This window comes from Geotrypetes seraphini, chromosome 1 (assembly GCF_902459505.1).
Source record: "Geotrypetes seraphini chromosome 1, aGeoSer1.1, whole genome shotgun sequence".
NCBI classification, from domain to species: Eukaryota; Metazoa; Chordata; class Amphibia; order Gymnophiona; family Dermophiidae; genus Geotrypetes; species Geotrypetes seraphini.
In genome coordinates this window covers 280918262-280936322 of record NC_047084.1, presented here as the reverse complement: position 1 = coordinate 280936322, position 18061 = coordinate 280918262, and the positions used below count along the sequence as shown (strand labels likewise).

General features: G+C 44.6%; 1 protein-coding gene across 5 annotated transcripts in view; it reads left to right on the top strand.

Annotated features, from left to right (window-relative positions):
* CTNNA2 (catenin alpha 2) overlaps positions 1–18061 on the top strand; it is a 1640869-nt gene that overhangs the window by 235563 nt on the left and 1387245 nt on the right. For 4 of the 5 annotated variants that reach the window (XM_033952687.1, XM_033952678.1, XM_033952724.1 and 1 more), the window contains exon 4: positions 16193–16359. In XM_033952687.1, the coding sequence (XP_033808578.1) occupies positions 16193–16359 (167 nt within the window). Of the gene's footprint in view, positions 1–4855; positions 4959–16192; positions 16360–18061 lie in introns of those variants that run through there. The other variant, XM_033952696.1, reaches the window with a different exon arrangement.

The window sequence follows — 18061 nt, the reverse complement described above, 5'->3', positions numbered from 1 at the left end:
TACTACCCCATTGACAGCAAAGAATAGGTGGAGGGGCATAATGAAAACATAAGTCTAAGTCCAATTTTAGTGTATGTTGCTAGAAGCTCAAAGTCAGCAGTGGAAAAATGTCCATTCTCGAAAAATATGTCCTATTCTTTGCTGCCAATGGGGTAGTGCTTCAAAATTGTATTGTCAGTCACTGGGGACAGGCAGGTTCCCTGTAGTTCCGTAGAGCTTACTTGCTCCTCCCTATTGAAAATGTGATAGTAAAACAGCACCCTCCACTGACAGGATTGTAGATGGAGGATTCCTGCTCAGCTTTGAGGGAAGAGTGGTTGGAAGCAGTGGCGTACCTAGCATATGTGACACCCAGGGCCCATCATTTTTTGAACCCTCCCCATCTGTATGAAAAACATGATTTTTAGTAACAATCCAAATGTCACACAAGAGTGTACCTAGGAAAAGGCAGCATCTTACATACTGCAGTGAGCAGCAGTACAACATCAATACACCCATTGTAAAACTAAACAAACCAGACAAGTACAGATCAATTCTGCAGTCAATCCTAACAGAAAACCATGTCTTTCGAACACACAGCACACAGAAAACACCTTTGCCTAGTAAGGAATATGTAATCAAAAACTTTTACAAAACTGTAGTGTGTTTTTTTAGCCATGGTGGTAACAGCTCTGATGCTCATAGAATTCTGAGCATCAGAGCTGCTACCACCACGTCTGGCGCTAAAAATTGCTCCACAGTTTTATAAAAGGGGGGGATAAAATAGAAACACATAGACAAAGGTTAAATTGAACCACCAAGAAGCTGGACTCTGCATACAATGAAACAGTGACACATGTCTCCTAAAGCAATAAATAAATAAATATAATTTTTTTTTCTACCTTGTCTGTTTTCTGCTTTCCTCATCTTCTTGTTACTCTCTTCCTTCCATCCACTGTCTGCCGTCTTTCTGCCCCTATGTGGCATCTTCTCTCCTAGGCCCCTTCCAGAAACTGTATGCTTCCCCCTTCCATCTCTCCTTTCACCCCCATTGGTCTGGCATCTCTCTCCTCTCCCACACCGCATAGTAACATAGTAGATGACGGCATATAAAGACGCGAATGGTCCATCCAGTCTGCCCAACCTGATTCAATTTACATTTTTTTTTCTTAGCTATTTCTGGGCAAGAATCCAAAGCTCTACCCGGTACTGTGCTTGGGTTCCTCTCCTCTTCAATCCCTTTCCCTTTTTCCCCTCATTTTCCTTTTCAATTTATTTTCTGCATCTGTCTAGATTATGTTCTTACTACCCTATCAATTTCCTTTTTTAATGTCTATCTACAGCTCGCCACCTCTTTCCCTCACCCCCTCCAGTATTTCACTAACTCAATCCTTTTCCCCTCATCATGTGCCCTCCTTTAATTTATCCCCTCCTTCCATCATTTGCCCTCTTTCTCTACCCCTTCCATCTAGTACCTTCTCCTCTCTCTGTCCACTTCCATCCAGCGTCTGCTCCCCTCTTTCTCTCCTCCCCATTTCCTTCCTGCATTTGCTCCCTTATCTCTCCCATCCACACTTCCAACCAGCATAGGCTACCCCTCTACCCTCCGCTCTACCATCCAATGTCTGCCCTTTCTCTCTCCATCCACCCCTCTTCAATTAGCATCTACCCCCTTTCTTTCCCTCCAATCCAATTCCATCCAGTATCCTTATCCCTTATGTCTCTCTCCCCTTTCCCTGCACACCAATTCCATCAGCACCACCCTTCCATACCACCCCGCCCCCTTTCTCTCTCTCCACCACTCTTCCATACCAGCAGTCCTGCTCCCTTCTCTCTCTTCCTGCAGCAAGGTCCCGCGATGACTGTAGCTGCCTGTCCACCCCTACTCTGACATAGGTGCTCTGGAGCAGAGTCGGCAGCTGTGCTGAAGTACAGAAAGGTCCTGCGATGACTACATCTGCCAGCTCTGCTCCGGAAGAAGTAAGTTACGTTGGAGGGAGTGGACCCGGCAGACGCATGGAGTTGCAGCAAAGTCCCACGATGACTGCGTCTGCCGGTCCACCCCCTCCAATGTAACTTACTTCTTCTGAAGCAGAGCCAGCAGACGTAGTCATCACAGGACCTTCCTGCACCTCAGCGGGGCTGCTGACTCTGCTCCAGAGCAAGTACGTTGGAGGGGGTGCACCGGTAGCCGCACTGAGGTGCAGGTCCTGTTGCACAGTAGGGCAGGACGTTCCGAACCTGGCCGGCTGTGCACCATCCTAGGGCGTGCACCTGGGGCGGTCTTCCCCCTTGGTACGCCACTGGTTGGAAGTCATGAATGAAGATTTAGAGGAGGGGGAACATTGTACAAGGCCCCACAAGTATGTGATTGTCTAGGGCCCACTATAGTGTTAATTCAGTCCTGAATATTATTCCCTTAATAGACTAATCAGAAACTTTCTCACTCCAGATGTTACTCTGTGGCTAACAGATGGTATTAGAAAATGAAGGAAAGAATACATTGAAGGAAAAACCATGAAAAAAAAATTACTATCAAATTCTTTGAAACAAGAAAATAATTTATCAAAACACTGCTGCCTTCCAGCAGAGATGAATATTTGACATATTCAAACACTCAAAAATGGTGATTTTATAGATAATTGCTTCTCTAAAGCATAATGTAGGTAAAATAAAGCAAGTATAGTGGTCTGTTATGATAAAAATTCATAGCACGGGGACAGCTATAATAAAAGCCCTTTCCATTAATAAAATGGTATTTACTAATAACAAAAATGTTTCACAAGTCTAAAACTATACCATGAAATAAATGCAGGGGGGAAAGGACTCAGCACTGCTATAACTGTAAATATTGTTTTACTGTTTCAAGCTTTCAGCACAAAAGCCAAAGTATAAGTCATAAACATCCCCATATACATTTATATTTTTCTTCAACCATTTATATTGACTTTTTCATTCATTTAGGGGAGATGTGACGAGTGGAAATTTTAATAATTATTATTTTTGTTTCCGGACATGCCACACTCTCCAATTTGCAATAGGCGGGGGATATTATTATTTTCCGGAAACTCACCCACTACACGAGAACCCAACCACGCACGCTAGGGATCGGTCTTACACTAACCTCGTCAACAACAGCCAAAGACTGCTGCTATCACGGTTCGAGCGGAAGGTCGGATTTCCCCAGAGGCAGTGCGTACGTACTCCCTATACTCGCAGTGGGTCTCGTGTTCACAAATAAAATTTATTTACCAGGGGTCTGGATGCCTTTTCAAAACCTGATACTTTGTCAGGGTTTTGAAAAGCTTCCCTCAAAACTGCATGCCATCCTCTTGACCATTTTTGTTTCCCTTCTATGAACCTTTTCTAATTAACATTATATCTCGACATGCCTGGCTTGCAGTGACAATAACTGGTTGAATGCTGCCAGCGGTGCAGAGGGGGTGTGACGCACCTGGGGCAGGGCGCCTCTCCCCTCATTTCCGCCCCACACGCTTTCTCCGATCCCCCTGCCGCACACATCCCTTCCCCCAAACCTGTATTTGTTCACTGCCACGAGTAGCAACTTAAATGTTCTCCTCACGAGCCTGGCAGCTCTTCCTCTGATTTCACTTCCTTTGCGTGGCACCCGGAGGTGACGTGCGGGGAGAGCTGACGTGGTCATGAGGAACACCGTTGAAGTTGTTGCTCGCGGTGGCAAACGATTAGAGGTACAGGGGAAGGGAGTGTGCGCGTGGAAAAAGGCGGAGGGGGCAGAGAGGAGGAGGGGTGTTGGTGCCCCCACCAAATTGGTGCTCGGGCAGACCACCCCCCTCACTAAGTCACTGAGTGCTGATGAAAATAACCAAATAGCTGCTGATAAGTGAGATAACTGGTCAGTAGCTGTTCTCGCTTGGTTAACTCACTTTGAATATCGGCTGGACATTTTATAAATTAAGGGCCCGATATTCAGCCCATGGCTCTAAGCACTGAATATCCGGGAATGTGTACCAACCTGGAAGCTAACTTGTTACTGGCTGATATTCAGACTGGTACCCAGTTAACTCGGTTCATAAAGCTGTTTTGCTACACTAACTTTATGAGGTTTCTTAGCAAGTTAACTTTGCCCAAAGTCTGCCCTGAGCCCCCTCCACCCCCCCCCCCACCAAACTCTCCATGAGCTAGCAGACATATTCAGTACTTGTTAAATGCTGCTGAATATTAGCTACCAACTCACTCAGCGGGAATGGACCAAGCAGAAATCTCTTCTGTTTGGTTAAACCCTTTCGAATATTAGCCCCCTAAATAAGTGTCTATAATTTAAATGCTGGAGAAATCCATGTAACTTACAGTATTCTGTAGGTTATGTGCACAGATATGAGCCCCACCCTCCACCCACACTCTACTTGTGTGTACACCTAGCTGTAAAATATGTGCTGTATAAGATGAGTGCATTTACAGAACAGCATCAGTGGCTGCCTTAAAAACGCCACTGATTGCATGTCAATTACGCTAAGGCCGTATGCAGAATCACACCTGCCATTAAACATAGACAGGGCTGGATTAATGAATAGGCCCAAGAGGCACGTGCCTAGGGCCCAAAGTTATCAGGGGAGCCCGCTGAAGAAACAAACAGGACTCAGATTTTTTTTTTTCCCCTTTCGGCACCACCGCCCTCCCCCCCCCCCCGGAAAGATTGGCAGTGTCGGCCCCTCCCCCAGGAAAGATTGACAGCATCGGGCCTCCCTTCTGTGAAAAATCGGCATCAGCATCGACTCCCTTCCCCCCCCCGCAGCGGCGGCAAGTTCTGAAACTGTTCCTGCAACTTGCAAACTGTGCTTGTGCTCATCCAATAGCTTCCCCTCTGACGCAGCTTTCTGTTTCCGCCTGGGTGGATCGCGTCGGAGGGCAGCCTTGGAGCCCAAGCAGCACCGCTTGCAAGGTGCAAGGGAAGGATTGACGCTGCCGCGTTGTCGGGCCAGGATCCTTTTCATTTGAAGGTGAGACTGCAAGTTTTGTGCGATTCCTGCCCAGGGAGAGGGATGTCAGCCAGTGGCTAGACAAAATTGGGTGTCGGGGGATAGGGTGGAAAAGAGATGGGAAGGATGCTAAGTGGGATAAACAGAGAGAGAGAAATGGGGAGAAGGGGAAAATTTGGCATATGGATAGGAGGACAGGGAGAGGGGAAATGCACACGGAAGGAAGGGAGAAAGTCTGCATAGAGAGGGGGAAGATGAGAGAGGGAGCAAGGAAGAGGGGAGATATACTGCACATGAATGAAAGGGAAGAAGAAAAGGTAAACAGATTTGAGAAGGAGGCAGAAAAATTGAAGAAAGCTGAATGTCAAAGATCCATTCCCAGATGGAAAGGAGGTCTGAGGGAAGAGAGATGCCAGACCATGGGAGGGAGGGAAAGGAAGGAAGGAAAGGAGATACCAGACCATGGAGGGAGAGGTAGAGATAGAAGAGAAGGAGAGGAGAGAGACTAGGCCCTAGGGCATGGGAGAGGGAAGGAAAGGAGATGGAGATGCCAGACCAGAAAAATGGAGAGAGGGTGAAGCTGAGATGAATCATGCACAAAGGAGAGAAGGGGCACAGGATAGACAGTTTATTGAAGGGAAATAGAAAGAGGGAAGATGACATATAGAAGAAGGAGAGGGCGGACACTAGATGGAGAGGGTAGACAATGGATGGAAGTAAGAGAATGATGAGAAGATGAGGAAAGCAGAAACCAGACAACAAATGTAGAAAAAAATATATATTTGTTTATTTATTTATTTTTGCTTTAGGATAAAGTATTATTGTAGTTGTGTTGATAATTATTTATTAATAGAGAGCTTAGAGATGTAAATGGGATGAAATTGAGTTTGGAGGGTAGAATGTCGACTATACATGCTAGGATCGGAGCATCAATGATATCTATGGCTGGCGTACAACTATAAAATGCCTTGCCTGGTATCCTGCGGTTTTGTGTGGGGAGGATGAACTTTAAGAAAATGCTGAAAACTCAATTATTTGCCAATGCCTTCTTATGCTAAGATATATTTCAGTTGATAATCGTCTTTTAGAACTTTTTTGACATCAATGCATGATTTAAAGCTTGTTTGTACTTCTGAATTGATTGAATTTGTGCCCTATCCCTATTATAACAGGGACGATTAATGATATTATTTTGGCATGTCTATGTTATATGTGATAATTGGAGGGAAACAATATTTTATGCATGTGATATGGAAACCGCGTAGTTTTAACCTCAAAACGCTAATTGAGAAATGCATTAGTCCAATAAAATGGCGGGCACTGAATTTTATTTCTGCCATGCCCCATGCCTCCTACCCAAATGCAAAATATAAATTGGTGGGCTTCCCAAAGCCCTGCCAGCTGAAGATCTCTTCGGCGCGCCGGACAAAGCCGCACCGACATCAGAAAGTAGACAATTGAACGCAAGACTGCAGCGCGCCACCATAAAAGTTTATTTTAAAGAGCTCAGAAGGGGGTGTGGGGGGAGAGAACCCCTCACTTATCTTAATAGTGTTCACGCTGCCGTTGGGGGGGATGTGGGGGGTGCAACCCCCCACATTATACAGGAAACTTAACTTTTCCCCTAAAAAATACGGGAAAAGTTGTTTCCTCTATAATGGGGGTTCCAACCCCCAAGCCCTCCCCCAACGGCAGCGCGAACACTATTAAGTAAACTTAGGCACCATCTTGGCAACAATATAGATGCACTGTAATTTTAAACAGTTTTAGAAAAGACCATTTATTCATATATAAGTCTGTTTTATCCCCAGAAACATTGTTTAAAATTATCCTCCAAATGTCTTTATATGTATATAAAACAATGCTGAGTAACACAACACTCTTTCCCAGAAAAGAAACTTATAATTCAAGACTTCTCATTAAGGAAATATAGAAAAATATCTTCTGTTGTCTTTTGTCCTTCACAATCCCCCTCCTTTACAAAGCTGTGCTTGCGTTTTTAGTAGTGGTGGCGGCGGCATAGAATTCCTATAAGCGTCCGAGTTTGCTACGGCCGGCGCTAAAATCTGTAGTGCAGCTTTGTAAAGGAGGGGGTATATTACAGTTATTTCCTTAAAAAGGGATTTGATTTTACAGAAAAGCAGAAATATATTGTGGAAGAACTCATAGATGTTCCTTTTACTCACTTTGAATTGGCTATTTCCTTGACAAATTCATTTAAAGGGAAAATTCATCCGAGTCCATTTTATACATCCTTAACACTTTTGACAGAGAAGATTTAATTAGACAATTGTTGGATCATTGATGGTCCATGGGGCCTTGTTTTGGACATAATTTATTCTTCTGTTTAATTAGGCTTCCCTGAGGTTTTGGCCATCTATTGTAAAGAAAGAAGTGAAATAATTAAAAGGAGTTGATGTTAGACAATGAATATACATCTTCCAGGGTTGGCATTTCCAAATGGTTGTGTTTTGTACATGGGATGTCTAAACCAACTTTCAGTTACATATACTTTTATTAGCAGTTTTTCAAAAGTCCAAAAGCAAGTCCTTGATATGCAAAATAAATATGGTCCCGACTAGGATCCAAGTTTTGGCAATAGCGTCGCCTTCCTCAGGGGACAAAAAGGACTGTAAATTTAACTAGAGCTGACCAGTGTAGAACTGACACTCATATCCCAGATTCAAACCCATATTCTGAGCAGGAGAGCAGTTCTGTTTCTCAGAGAATGCCAAGGAACATACAGTGGTGCCTCGCACAGCGAACGCCTCGCACAGCGAACGCTGCGCACAACGAACTTTATGTCGTGATCCGTATAACGTACTTCGTTTCACACAACGAAGTCGCCCGAGCTGCATACTTCCGGGGTTCCTGCGGGGTTGGATCGCAGCGGGGTTGGTCGAGCCGCGAGGGTAGTCTCCTTCTCCTTACCTGCCCTGTCGCAGCCGCACACAGCCGAACGGAAATCTTCCCGATGTCAGCGCTGACGTCGGAGGGAGGGCTTAAGCAAAGCCCTCCCTTCCTCCGACGTCAGCGCTGACATCAGGAAGACTTCCGGTCGGCTGTGTGCGGCTGCGGCAGGGCAGGTAGGAAGAAGGCAATGGCGAACGAAAGAGGGGGGAGGGGGCGGTCCGCCCCGAAGAATGTGCACAGATGGTCAGGTCCCCCGATCGACCGACAACAGGCCCGGCCGACAAACCTCCCTGCCCTGTAGCCGCGAATCTAAATTACCTCTTACAGCAGCTTCAATAATCCAGCTGCTGTAAGAAGGTAATTTAGATTCGCGGCTACAGGACAGGGAGATTTGTCCGACCGGGCCTGTTCTGTTGTCGGTCGGGTGCAAAAGCGCCACAAAGGTGGAGGCAGGGAGGGAGGAAAGGTGGAGTGGAGAAAGCACATGTTGGAGCAGGGGATGAGAGGGAGGGAGAGAAGGGGAAATATTGGACAAGGGCAGAAGGGATGCTAAATCATAGGGTGACAGGCAGAGAGAACAACAGGAAAAAGAGTGGAAGCAATCTTGAACCCTGAGGGTGAGGGCAGAGAGAGGTGGTGAGATGATTGATCATGGGGAGAGGGACAAAAGGGAATAGAGATGGGATAGGAAGATAGTGGAAGTAAAAGGACAGGGAGATGTATGTTTTTAGATGTATCTAAATAAAAATAATAACAAAAAATTTATCTTTTTTATGTCATCTTAGCATATTTTATGCTGCAGAACGAATTATTTTTTTTTACATGTATTCCTATGGGAAAACGCGTTTCACATAACGAACGTTTCACATAACAAACTTGCTCCTGGAACCAATTAAGTTCGTTGTGTGAGGCACCACTGTATCTCAAATATATAGCATGAAAAATATCAAACGGCTACCTCGTATAAGATAGTTTCATAGAAATAGGAGCTTCTTCCTAATTTCAAATAGCAGCCTCATTCACGATCTTCTCAGACCCTCAGCGTCACCACTCAGAACTCAACGTATCATTGTTCTGAGCTTTACGTGGCAAATCGTCACTGGATCTGTATGTCTTATTTTATATAAAATAAGACATACAGATCCAGTGACAATTTGCCACGTAAAGCTCAGAACAATGATACGTTGAGTTCTGAGTGGTGACGCTGAGGGTCTGAGAAGATCGTGAATGAGGCTGCTATTTGAAATTAGGAAGAAGCTCCTATTTCTATGAAACTATACCATAAGGAACATATCTCGGCACACGCAGAGGAAACAAGGTTGTTCTGGTTTTACCCCAAGGCTTGGTATCTTCTTTGTTTCCTTTCTTGTGTGACTTTCACTCATAAACCAGGATATACTGGTTGGCCTCTCAAATGCACTTTTTAATGATCCGCTCAATGCTTTTCTTGTACTAAAGTAGTCTGTCCAATATTCAGCACTATTTACCTAGCCAGAAATGGTGCTGACAGGTTAAATAGCGCTTAACCAGTTAATTGTGAATATTCAGCATGAGATAACCAGTTATCTTCACTGAATATTTCTGGTTAGTGGCTAAAGGATAATCAGATATGTCAAGCAATAATTTGCAATTTTCAGCGCAGACCAGCCAAGTGCAGCAGCCAAATCGATCCATGCTCGTAGCAGTTCTTTCTTTGGCCACTATATTAACTAGCTTGCACTGAATATTGACTTAGCTGTTTAAAGTTTTAATGGCCAAAAAATCCTGGAAACAGCCTAGCATTGAATATCCACAGTCAGAGCCAACAACAGGAGTTAGCTGGCCTGTCTCCTAGGGTCTGAATATTGGCCTGAGTCTTTTTTTCTTCATGAGTAGTACTTTTGGGTTAATTCTCCCATTTTCTGGTTAGAATAATAGTTGAGCTCATGCATATGGGTTGGAAAAATTCCAAGGGAACAATACAGTTAAGGGATGAAGAACTTTTGTGCATGAAAGAGGAGTGGGACTTGGGTGTGATAGATGCGACAATCTTAAGGTGGCCAAACAGGTTGAAAGCTAGAAAGATTCTAGGGTGCATAGAGAGACGAAGAGCCAGTTGGAAAAAGGAGGTATTGATGCCCCAGTATGAGTCTAGTGAGACCTCATTTAGAATATTTGTACAATTCTGGAGACCGCACCTTCAAAAATATATAAACAGGATGGAATCAGTTCAGAGGAAGGCCACTAAAATGATTAGTAGTCTGTCATAAAGCGTACATGGATAGCCTTAAAGATTTCAATATGTATACTTTGGAGGAAAGGCAGGAAAGGGGAGATATGATAGAGATGTTTAAATACTTATGTAGCATAAATACACATAAGGAAACTCTGGAATGAGGGTGCATAGGATGAAGGAGAAAAAGGATAGATTCAGAAGCAGTGGCGTACCTAGGGTATGTGGCACCCGGGGCCCATCATTTTTGACACCCCCCCCATGTAAAAAAATATTTTTTGTAATGACCATGAAACGGAATAAATGGTCAGAATAGAAACAGGCAGTGAAAATTTTCTTATATTCCAAACATAACATAACATAAATTATGTCTGAATTGTCATGATATCAGAAGTACATATGGAGTAGTTGCAGGTGATGCTTGGGACAGTTCTGATTGTGTTAGTTCGGTTTTATGTGTTTTTTGAATAGAAGGGTTTTTATTTCTTTTTGAAGGTTTTGCAGTATGTGGTCGATGTCAATTGGTTGTAGGATTGGGGGTCGAGTGTTGCAGCTCGAATGGCTAGGAGGTTGTCGAACAGTTTTTTTCTTTTGACGTTTTTGGTTGGAGGGTGTGTGAATGGTGCGTGAGTTCTCCTATGTCTGTTTGAAGTGGATTGAATTATTTAGCTGAAGAAATTAGTTACCCCCTCATCCCACACACATTAATTCTCTTCCATTTTTGTTCCCATTATAAAAAACACTGATAAGTTCCCAGAAAAAAAATACATTAAAATAAGAAGTGAAAACAAAGGCCCCCTACAGATGAGAACATAACATAAGAATAGCCTAACTGGGTCAGACCAATGGTCCATCATGCCCAGTAGCCCATTCTCATGGTAGCCAATCCAGGATACTAATACCTGGTCAAAACCCAAAGAGTAGCAACATTCCATGCTACCGATCCAGGGCAAGCAGACACTTCCCCCATGTCTCAATAACAGATTATGGACTTTTCCTCCAGGAATTTGTCCAAATCTTTCTTAAAACCAGCTACACTATCTGCTTTTACCATAACTTCTGGCCACTTCATTTTTAAGTTTAGATCTTTCCTTTCAAACAGAGACCTTGCTAGATGTCAAATACAGCACAAGGTAACTTCACATGGACTTAGCTGTGCAGGAAATGTGAATCTCCTCATACACCCACCATATAGTGCAAAAATGTGCAAAAGTCTGTTTTTTTCTTTCGATCACTACATAGCCTAATGCCACACAAGCAGTGCTGTTACAAACATATTCTGTAGGTCAATGCTAAGAATAACAAAGTTTCTTTCCTTGGACCAGAAGGAGATACTGATAAACCACTGGAAGAGATCCCAACACAACACCCAAAGACCCACTCAGTGTGTGAACCAATTGAGTGGAGTGGACTAACTGGGGGGTGGAAATGGGCCCGGAGTTTGCTCAGCAGAATTTCCCAGACCACCTCTTCCTCTCAACACATTGACACGCTGCCACCACCACCACTAGAAACACCTCACTGGGTAGGCCAGCTATGCTATAAACTTTATAAAACACATTATTATATTTTCTTATAAAGCACGTATTTTAACTGAACTCTGACATCCTCAGCCTTTCCATTCACAAAAATAGAAGGAAGAAAAGTTCCCATTTCCTGCTGTTTCATGTCCCCGGCCTATATAAGCACATAAGCATGGCCTCTGCCGAGTCAGACCATAGGTCCATCATGCCCAGCAGTCCGCTCCCGCGGCGGCCCCCCAGGTCAATGGCCTGTAGTGATCTATTACTCAAGAGCATTTTGTCTTGTATAGTAACCCTCTAATTGTACCCCTGTACAATATTTTTTTTCTGCAGACCCTTCAAAAGTCTGACCAAATCCTCGTTTCACTTGCATTATAAAGTACTGAGGATGCCATCTCTCCCCAATCCCAGGTCCTAAAGTCTAAGACAGTAGCGCAAACTAATGCTGCCAGATTCAGGAAAAAAAATTTTGATTCGATTCAGCCTATTGAATTGGTTTTTCAATTCGATTTTCCTGCCCAGTTGGGTGATTTTTTTCAAAACTCCTGGTGGGTTTTATAGCTTTTTCACCCCCTTTGGCTTCTCCTAACCACACTGGCGCTGTGGTGTAAATAAAATAAAGAAACAAAAAGGACTTTTCCTCTCTCTGTTAAATCCTAGCTCACGTTTGCAGTCCAACACCAGCTCTGTCAGGATACACATTTCAAATCTGACATATTATAATCACAAAACAGAAAATAAAATTAATTTTTCTACCTTTTGTTGTCTGGTTATATTTCAAAACTTGTTGGTCCAAGGCTCTGGTTTTCTTCTGATAACTTGCTTGCCAGGGTCTCCTTCTTTCTTCTTTCTGCGTGCTAACCATGCATCTGCCAACTCTGTCCTCCCTTTCTATTTCCCTTCCCTCCCCAGGAAGTCTGGTATCTTTCCTTTTTTTCATCTCCCTCCACAGATCCACCTTTTCTTAACTACCCTTTCATCAGGCATCTCTCCCTCCTTCCCCACCACCCCAGAGTCCACCATCTCTCCCTTTCTTTTCCCAATTACCCTCCTATTCAGTATCTCTATCCCTCCTCCACACCATCCCTTGTGTCCAATTTCTCTCCCTTTCAGTTCCTTCCCTCCTTAAATCCCATGGTCCATCATTTCTCTCCCTCTCCTCTATTTTCAGACCCATTATTTCTTCATCCCCCCCAAAGTTTGGCATATGCACATCTCTTTGAACACCCCCTTCCCTCCGTGTACTTCTAAACCAGGGTCCCCCCAAAGGCCTGTCCCCTCTTAAAGGTCTGCCTGTCCCCCCTTGAAGGCCTGTCCCACCCACCTTGAAGACCTGCCTGCCTGTCCCCCCCTTGAAGGCCTGTCCCCCCCCTTGAAGGTCTGCACCCCCCCCAAAGGCCTGCACCCCCCTGAAGGCCTGTCCCCCCTTGAAGGCCTGTCCCACCCCCTTGTAGGCCTGTCCCCCCCCTTGTAGGCCTGTCCCCCCCTTGAAGGCCTGCCTGCCTGTTCCCCCCTTGAAGGCCTGTCCCCCCCTTGAAGGCCTGCACCCCCCTGAAGTCCTGCACCCCCTGAAGGCCTGCACCCCCTCTGAAGGCCTGCACCCCCCCTGAAGGCCTGTCCCACCCCCTTGTAGGCCTGCCCACCCCCTTGTAGACCTGTCCCCCCTTGTAGACCTGTCCCCCCTTGAAGGCCTGCCTACCCCCCCCCTTGAAGGCCTGTCCCTCCCCCTTGAAGGTCTGCACACACCCCCGAAGGCCTGTCCCCCCCCTTGAAGGCCTACCTGCCTGTCACCCCCTTCCCCCTTGAATGCCTGCCTGCCTGCCCACCCGCCCCACCCTGAAGGACCGCTCGCCCCCCTGGCCTCCCCGCACCACCTATGAAGCAGCACTACCTATGCTCCCGGCCTTGCCGTTCAGTCCCCACCACCCCCGAAGGACCGCTCGCCCCACTGACCTTCCTGCACCACATATGAAGCAGCCGCAGCAGGATCGCGATGTCAGCTATCCCTGCGCTGCTTAGGCGCTGCTTCCTGCGCCGCGTTCCCGCCCCTCCTCTGACATCAGAGGAGGGGCGGGACCGCGGCGCAGGAAGCAGCTCAGGGATAGCTGACGTTGCGATCCTGCTGCTGCTGCTTCATAGGTGGTGCAGGAAGGTCAGTGGGGCAAGCGGTCCTTCGGGGGTGTGGGGGGACTGAACGGCAAGGCCGGGAGCACCCCTTCAGGGCTGGCACCCGGGGCGGACCGCTCCTCCCGCCCCCCCCCTTGGTACGCCACTGTTCAGAAGTAAACTCAGAAAATACTTTTCATGGAAAGGGTGGTAAATGCTTGGAATAGCTTCCTTGTGGAGGTGGTGGACACAAAATAGTATATGTGAGTTCAAGAAAACTCGGGACACGTATGTTGGATCTCTAAGAGAGAGGAGGGGATAATTGATGGCATGGTTAGAGTAGATAGGCCATATGGTCTTTTATCCCAGGACAAGCAGGCAGCATATTCTTGACTGATGGGTGATGGCACCGACGGAGCCCCGGTACGGACATTTCTAGAGTGATTGCACTCTAAGAACTTGGAAAGTTCTAGTAGGCCGCACCGCGCACGCACGAGTGCCCTCCCGCCCGACAGAGGCCACAAAATCACCGCAGCTGCAGTTTTAGCGGTATCAATATGCCGCTCATGAACAGTTTCAAATTTGATCAATTCAGAAATATCCCAACAGGCCCTGTTTCGCCCTACGGCTGCATCAGGGGATTATTTTTCATTATGAGCTACTGCTTCAATGATTTTCTCCCAGCGAATTGATCAAATTTGAAACTGTTCATGAGCGGCATATTGATACCGCTAAAACTGCAGCTGCGGTGATTTTGTGCTATCAGAAGGAAACAAGATAAGTGCTTATTTCTTTATAAAACTATAAAAGCCAGTAAAAAGTATAAAAGCCAGTAAAAAGTTAAAAAGCTAAAAATAAGAGAAAGTGTAACGGTAGAATATAAGTCCAAGGATGTATTTCTCTATGTCAATATTATTATTGGCATAGTTAGTTTCACAGGTTTTATCCTGGGAAACACTGAGGTCTTTACCGTTTTCACAAACTAAATAGTCTTACCTAGTCAGGGAGTAGGTCATTGGTATGGGCAGACTCGATGGGCTATAGCCCTTTTCTGCCGTCAATTTCTATGTTTCTATGTTTCTATGTTTCTATTTATACCATCTATATACATATACTATATTTATTGTTTCTAAATTATCATATACTCATCTTTCTTTGTATTATTTGTGAGTTCACCCTTTTGTGTTCCAAGTGGGGGCTAGCTTGCTGTTTCCTCCAGGTTGCTATTCCCCCTAAATGTTTCTTTATTTGCGAAAGTGTTCTGTGAAGAGTATCGTCTTTATTCTTTCCTTAAACTTTCTGCTGTCCTTTTCTAGGTTTAATTCCTTCAGAAAGGAGTTCCACCACATTGGAGCCATCACTGAGAACATTCTTTTCCTGACGCTTTTGATATTTGTATATTTGTATTTATTTATACCCTGCCTTTCCCAAGGCGGGTCACAATAGAGTACATACACAAACAGAATCACACACAGTAGAACAAATTGAACATGAATAAAACATAATGATGATAATGTAAAGCCTCCTAAAATTACAAAGAGGCTACCAGCGCCTTGCATCAAAAAAACTATAAATCAAGTCCCATATTTCATCTTACAGAAGAGGTATTTCGTCAACATTTTCTTAAAACTACTCAAACATGTTTGCTGTCGTAAATATCCCGGAAACTTATTCCACTCCCAGTAGGTATTCTTGGCTCGAACATGAGGCACATGTTGGTGTATGGTTGTTGTTGCTAGGTATTGCAGTTCTGACAGATGATTGATTTTGTGTGTGTTTGTGGAAACAAATGTCAACAACCAATGTGTAGGTGATATCTTTATATCATACTAACTTGAGGTACATTTGACAAGCTCTTGAATATTATCCTCAGTGACTCACTAAAGAGACAATAATGCTCAAAAGCTTGTCAAAGATGTATTAAGTTAGTCTAATGAAAAGTATAATCTATAACTAAGTTGTTGACTCTTATTTCCAAATGCCTTAAAAGAAAGGCCAAAAAACCTCACTGGTAAAATACACATTTAATCAAAGTTCTTAAAAAAATATGATGAACTATTTGATGTTTTGATCACAAATAAAAATGAAATATGGTTAACTTGCAATTTTATTAAGATCTCCAGACTTTCCAATCTATTTCCCAAACAAATAATTTTGGAAAGGAGAATCATGTACTATATTTGAAAATCAAAATGCTTTATTGAGCTTTTACATAACTTATTTTGTTCTATGCATTGACTTTTTTTTTTTTTTTTTGTATAATAAGATTTTTTTTTCTCCCTTTGGCCCTTTTTTACTAAGCTGTGGTAGATGTTTATATCACAGCCCAGGGCGCTAAATGCTTCAATGCTCATAGGAATTATCCGATGCTCATTGGAATTCTATGAGTATTGGAGCATTTAGCGCTGCAAGCTGTGATAGAAACCTCTACCGTGGCTTAATAAAAGGAGGGTTTTGTTTCTTATTGTATAAAGCAGTGATGTCATTCTTATATGTTTCAGGTGACACAATGAGGATTTCGTCTTCAGAGTTTGCAGATGATCCCTGCTCATCGGTGAAACGTGGTACCATGGTCCGGGCTGCCCGTGCATTGCTCTCTGCTGTCACTCGCTTGCTCATATTGGCTGACATGGCTGATGTGATGAGACTTCTGTCTCACTTGAAAATTGTACGTATATTTAATTTCTGTTGACAATAATATTCTGCCCCTCCCCTTTTAAGACAATTTAAAAATCTTAGGGTCAGTTTTTAAAGAAAGTTCTGCATTTACTAATGACCGGTAAAAGGGTGTTTTTATAATAGGTCAGTAAGGTGAGTAGGCAAGAAGATACCTATTTTTACCTCATATTTCATACACATGTACGGACATGTCTTTTTATGAAATTGCCCTGCCAAATACAGTGGTGCCTCGCACAGCGAACGCCTCGCACAGCGAACGCTGCGCACAACGAACTTTATGTCGTGATCCGTATAACGTACTTCGTTTCACACAACGAAGTCGCCCGAGCTGCATACTTCCGGGGTTCCTGCGGGGTTGGATCGCAGCGGGGTTGGTCGAGCCGCGAGGGTAGTCTCCTTCTCCTTACCTGCCCTGTCGCAGCCGCACACAGCCGAACGGAAATCTTCCCGATGTCAGCGCTGACGTCGGAGGGAGGGCTTAAGCAAAGCCCTCCCTTCCTCCGACGTCAGCGCTGACATCAGGAAGACTTCCGGTCGGCTGTGTGCGGCTGCGGCAGGGCAGGTAGGAAGAAGGCAATGGCGAACGAAAGAGGGGGGAGGGGGCGGTCCGCCCCGAAGAATGTGCACAGATGGTCAGGTCCCCCGATCGACCGACAACAGGCCCGGCCGACAAACCTCCCTGCCCTGTAGCCGCGAATCTTAATTACCTCTTACAGCAGCTTCAATAATCCAGCTGCTGTAAGAAGGTAATTTAGATTCGCGGCTACAGGACAGGGAGATTTGTCCGACCGGGCCTGTTCTGTTGTCGGTCGGGTGCAAAAGCGCCACAAAGGTGGAGGCAGGGAGGGAGGAAAGGTGGAGTGGAGAAAGCACATGTTGGAGCAGGGGATGAGAGGGAGGGAGAGAAGGGGAAATATTGGACAAGGGCAGAAGGGATGCTAAATCATAGGGTGACAGGCAGAGAGAACAACAGGAAAAAGAGTGGAAGCAATCTTGAACCCTGAGGGTGAGGGCAGAGAGAGGTGGTGAGATGATTGATCATGGGGAGAGGGACAAAAGGGAATAGAGATGGGATAGGAAGATAGTGGAAGTAAAAGGACAGGGAGATGTATGTTTTTAGATGTATCTAAATAAAAATAATAACAAAAAATTTATCTTTTTTATGTCATCTTAGCATATTTTATGCTGCAGAACGAATTATTTTTTTTTACATGTATTCCTATGGGAAAACGCGTTTCACATAACGAACGTTTCACATAACAAACTTGCTCCTGGAACCAATTAAGTTCGTTGTGTGAGGCACCACTGTACACTGAAATAGTAGCTAGAAAGAAGCTGCAGATATTTTGGCCTTGATTCTGTAAACGGTGCCAATGAGCATGATTGTTAATCATCTGCTAGGCACTATTTATAGAACCACACCTAACGGTTCCAAGTTTTCTTAGGCGCTGATAGGTGTTGAAACCTTAGGTGCAGTGCAATTTAGGCCAGGGTTTTCTGGGCCTAAATAAGTGTGCCTAAGTCAATCCACACCCAAAATCTACCTACAATCTACCCTTAACCACATCTACTCTTTGGTAGGCACCTACTGAGTTAGGCACCTACCAGGTAATTAATTTTTTAATTGTTTTTAAAAAATGGGTTTTTAATGTTGTTTTTCAATTATCAGTGCCGATTAAGCTAATTAAAAA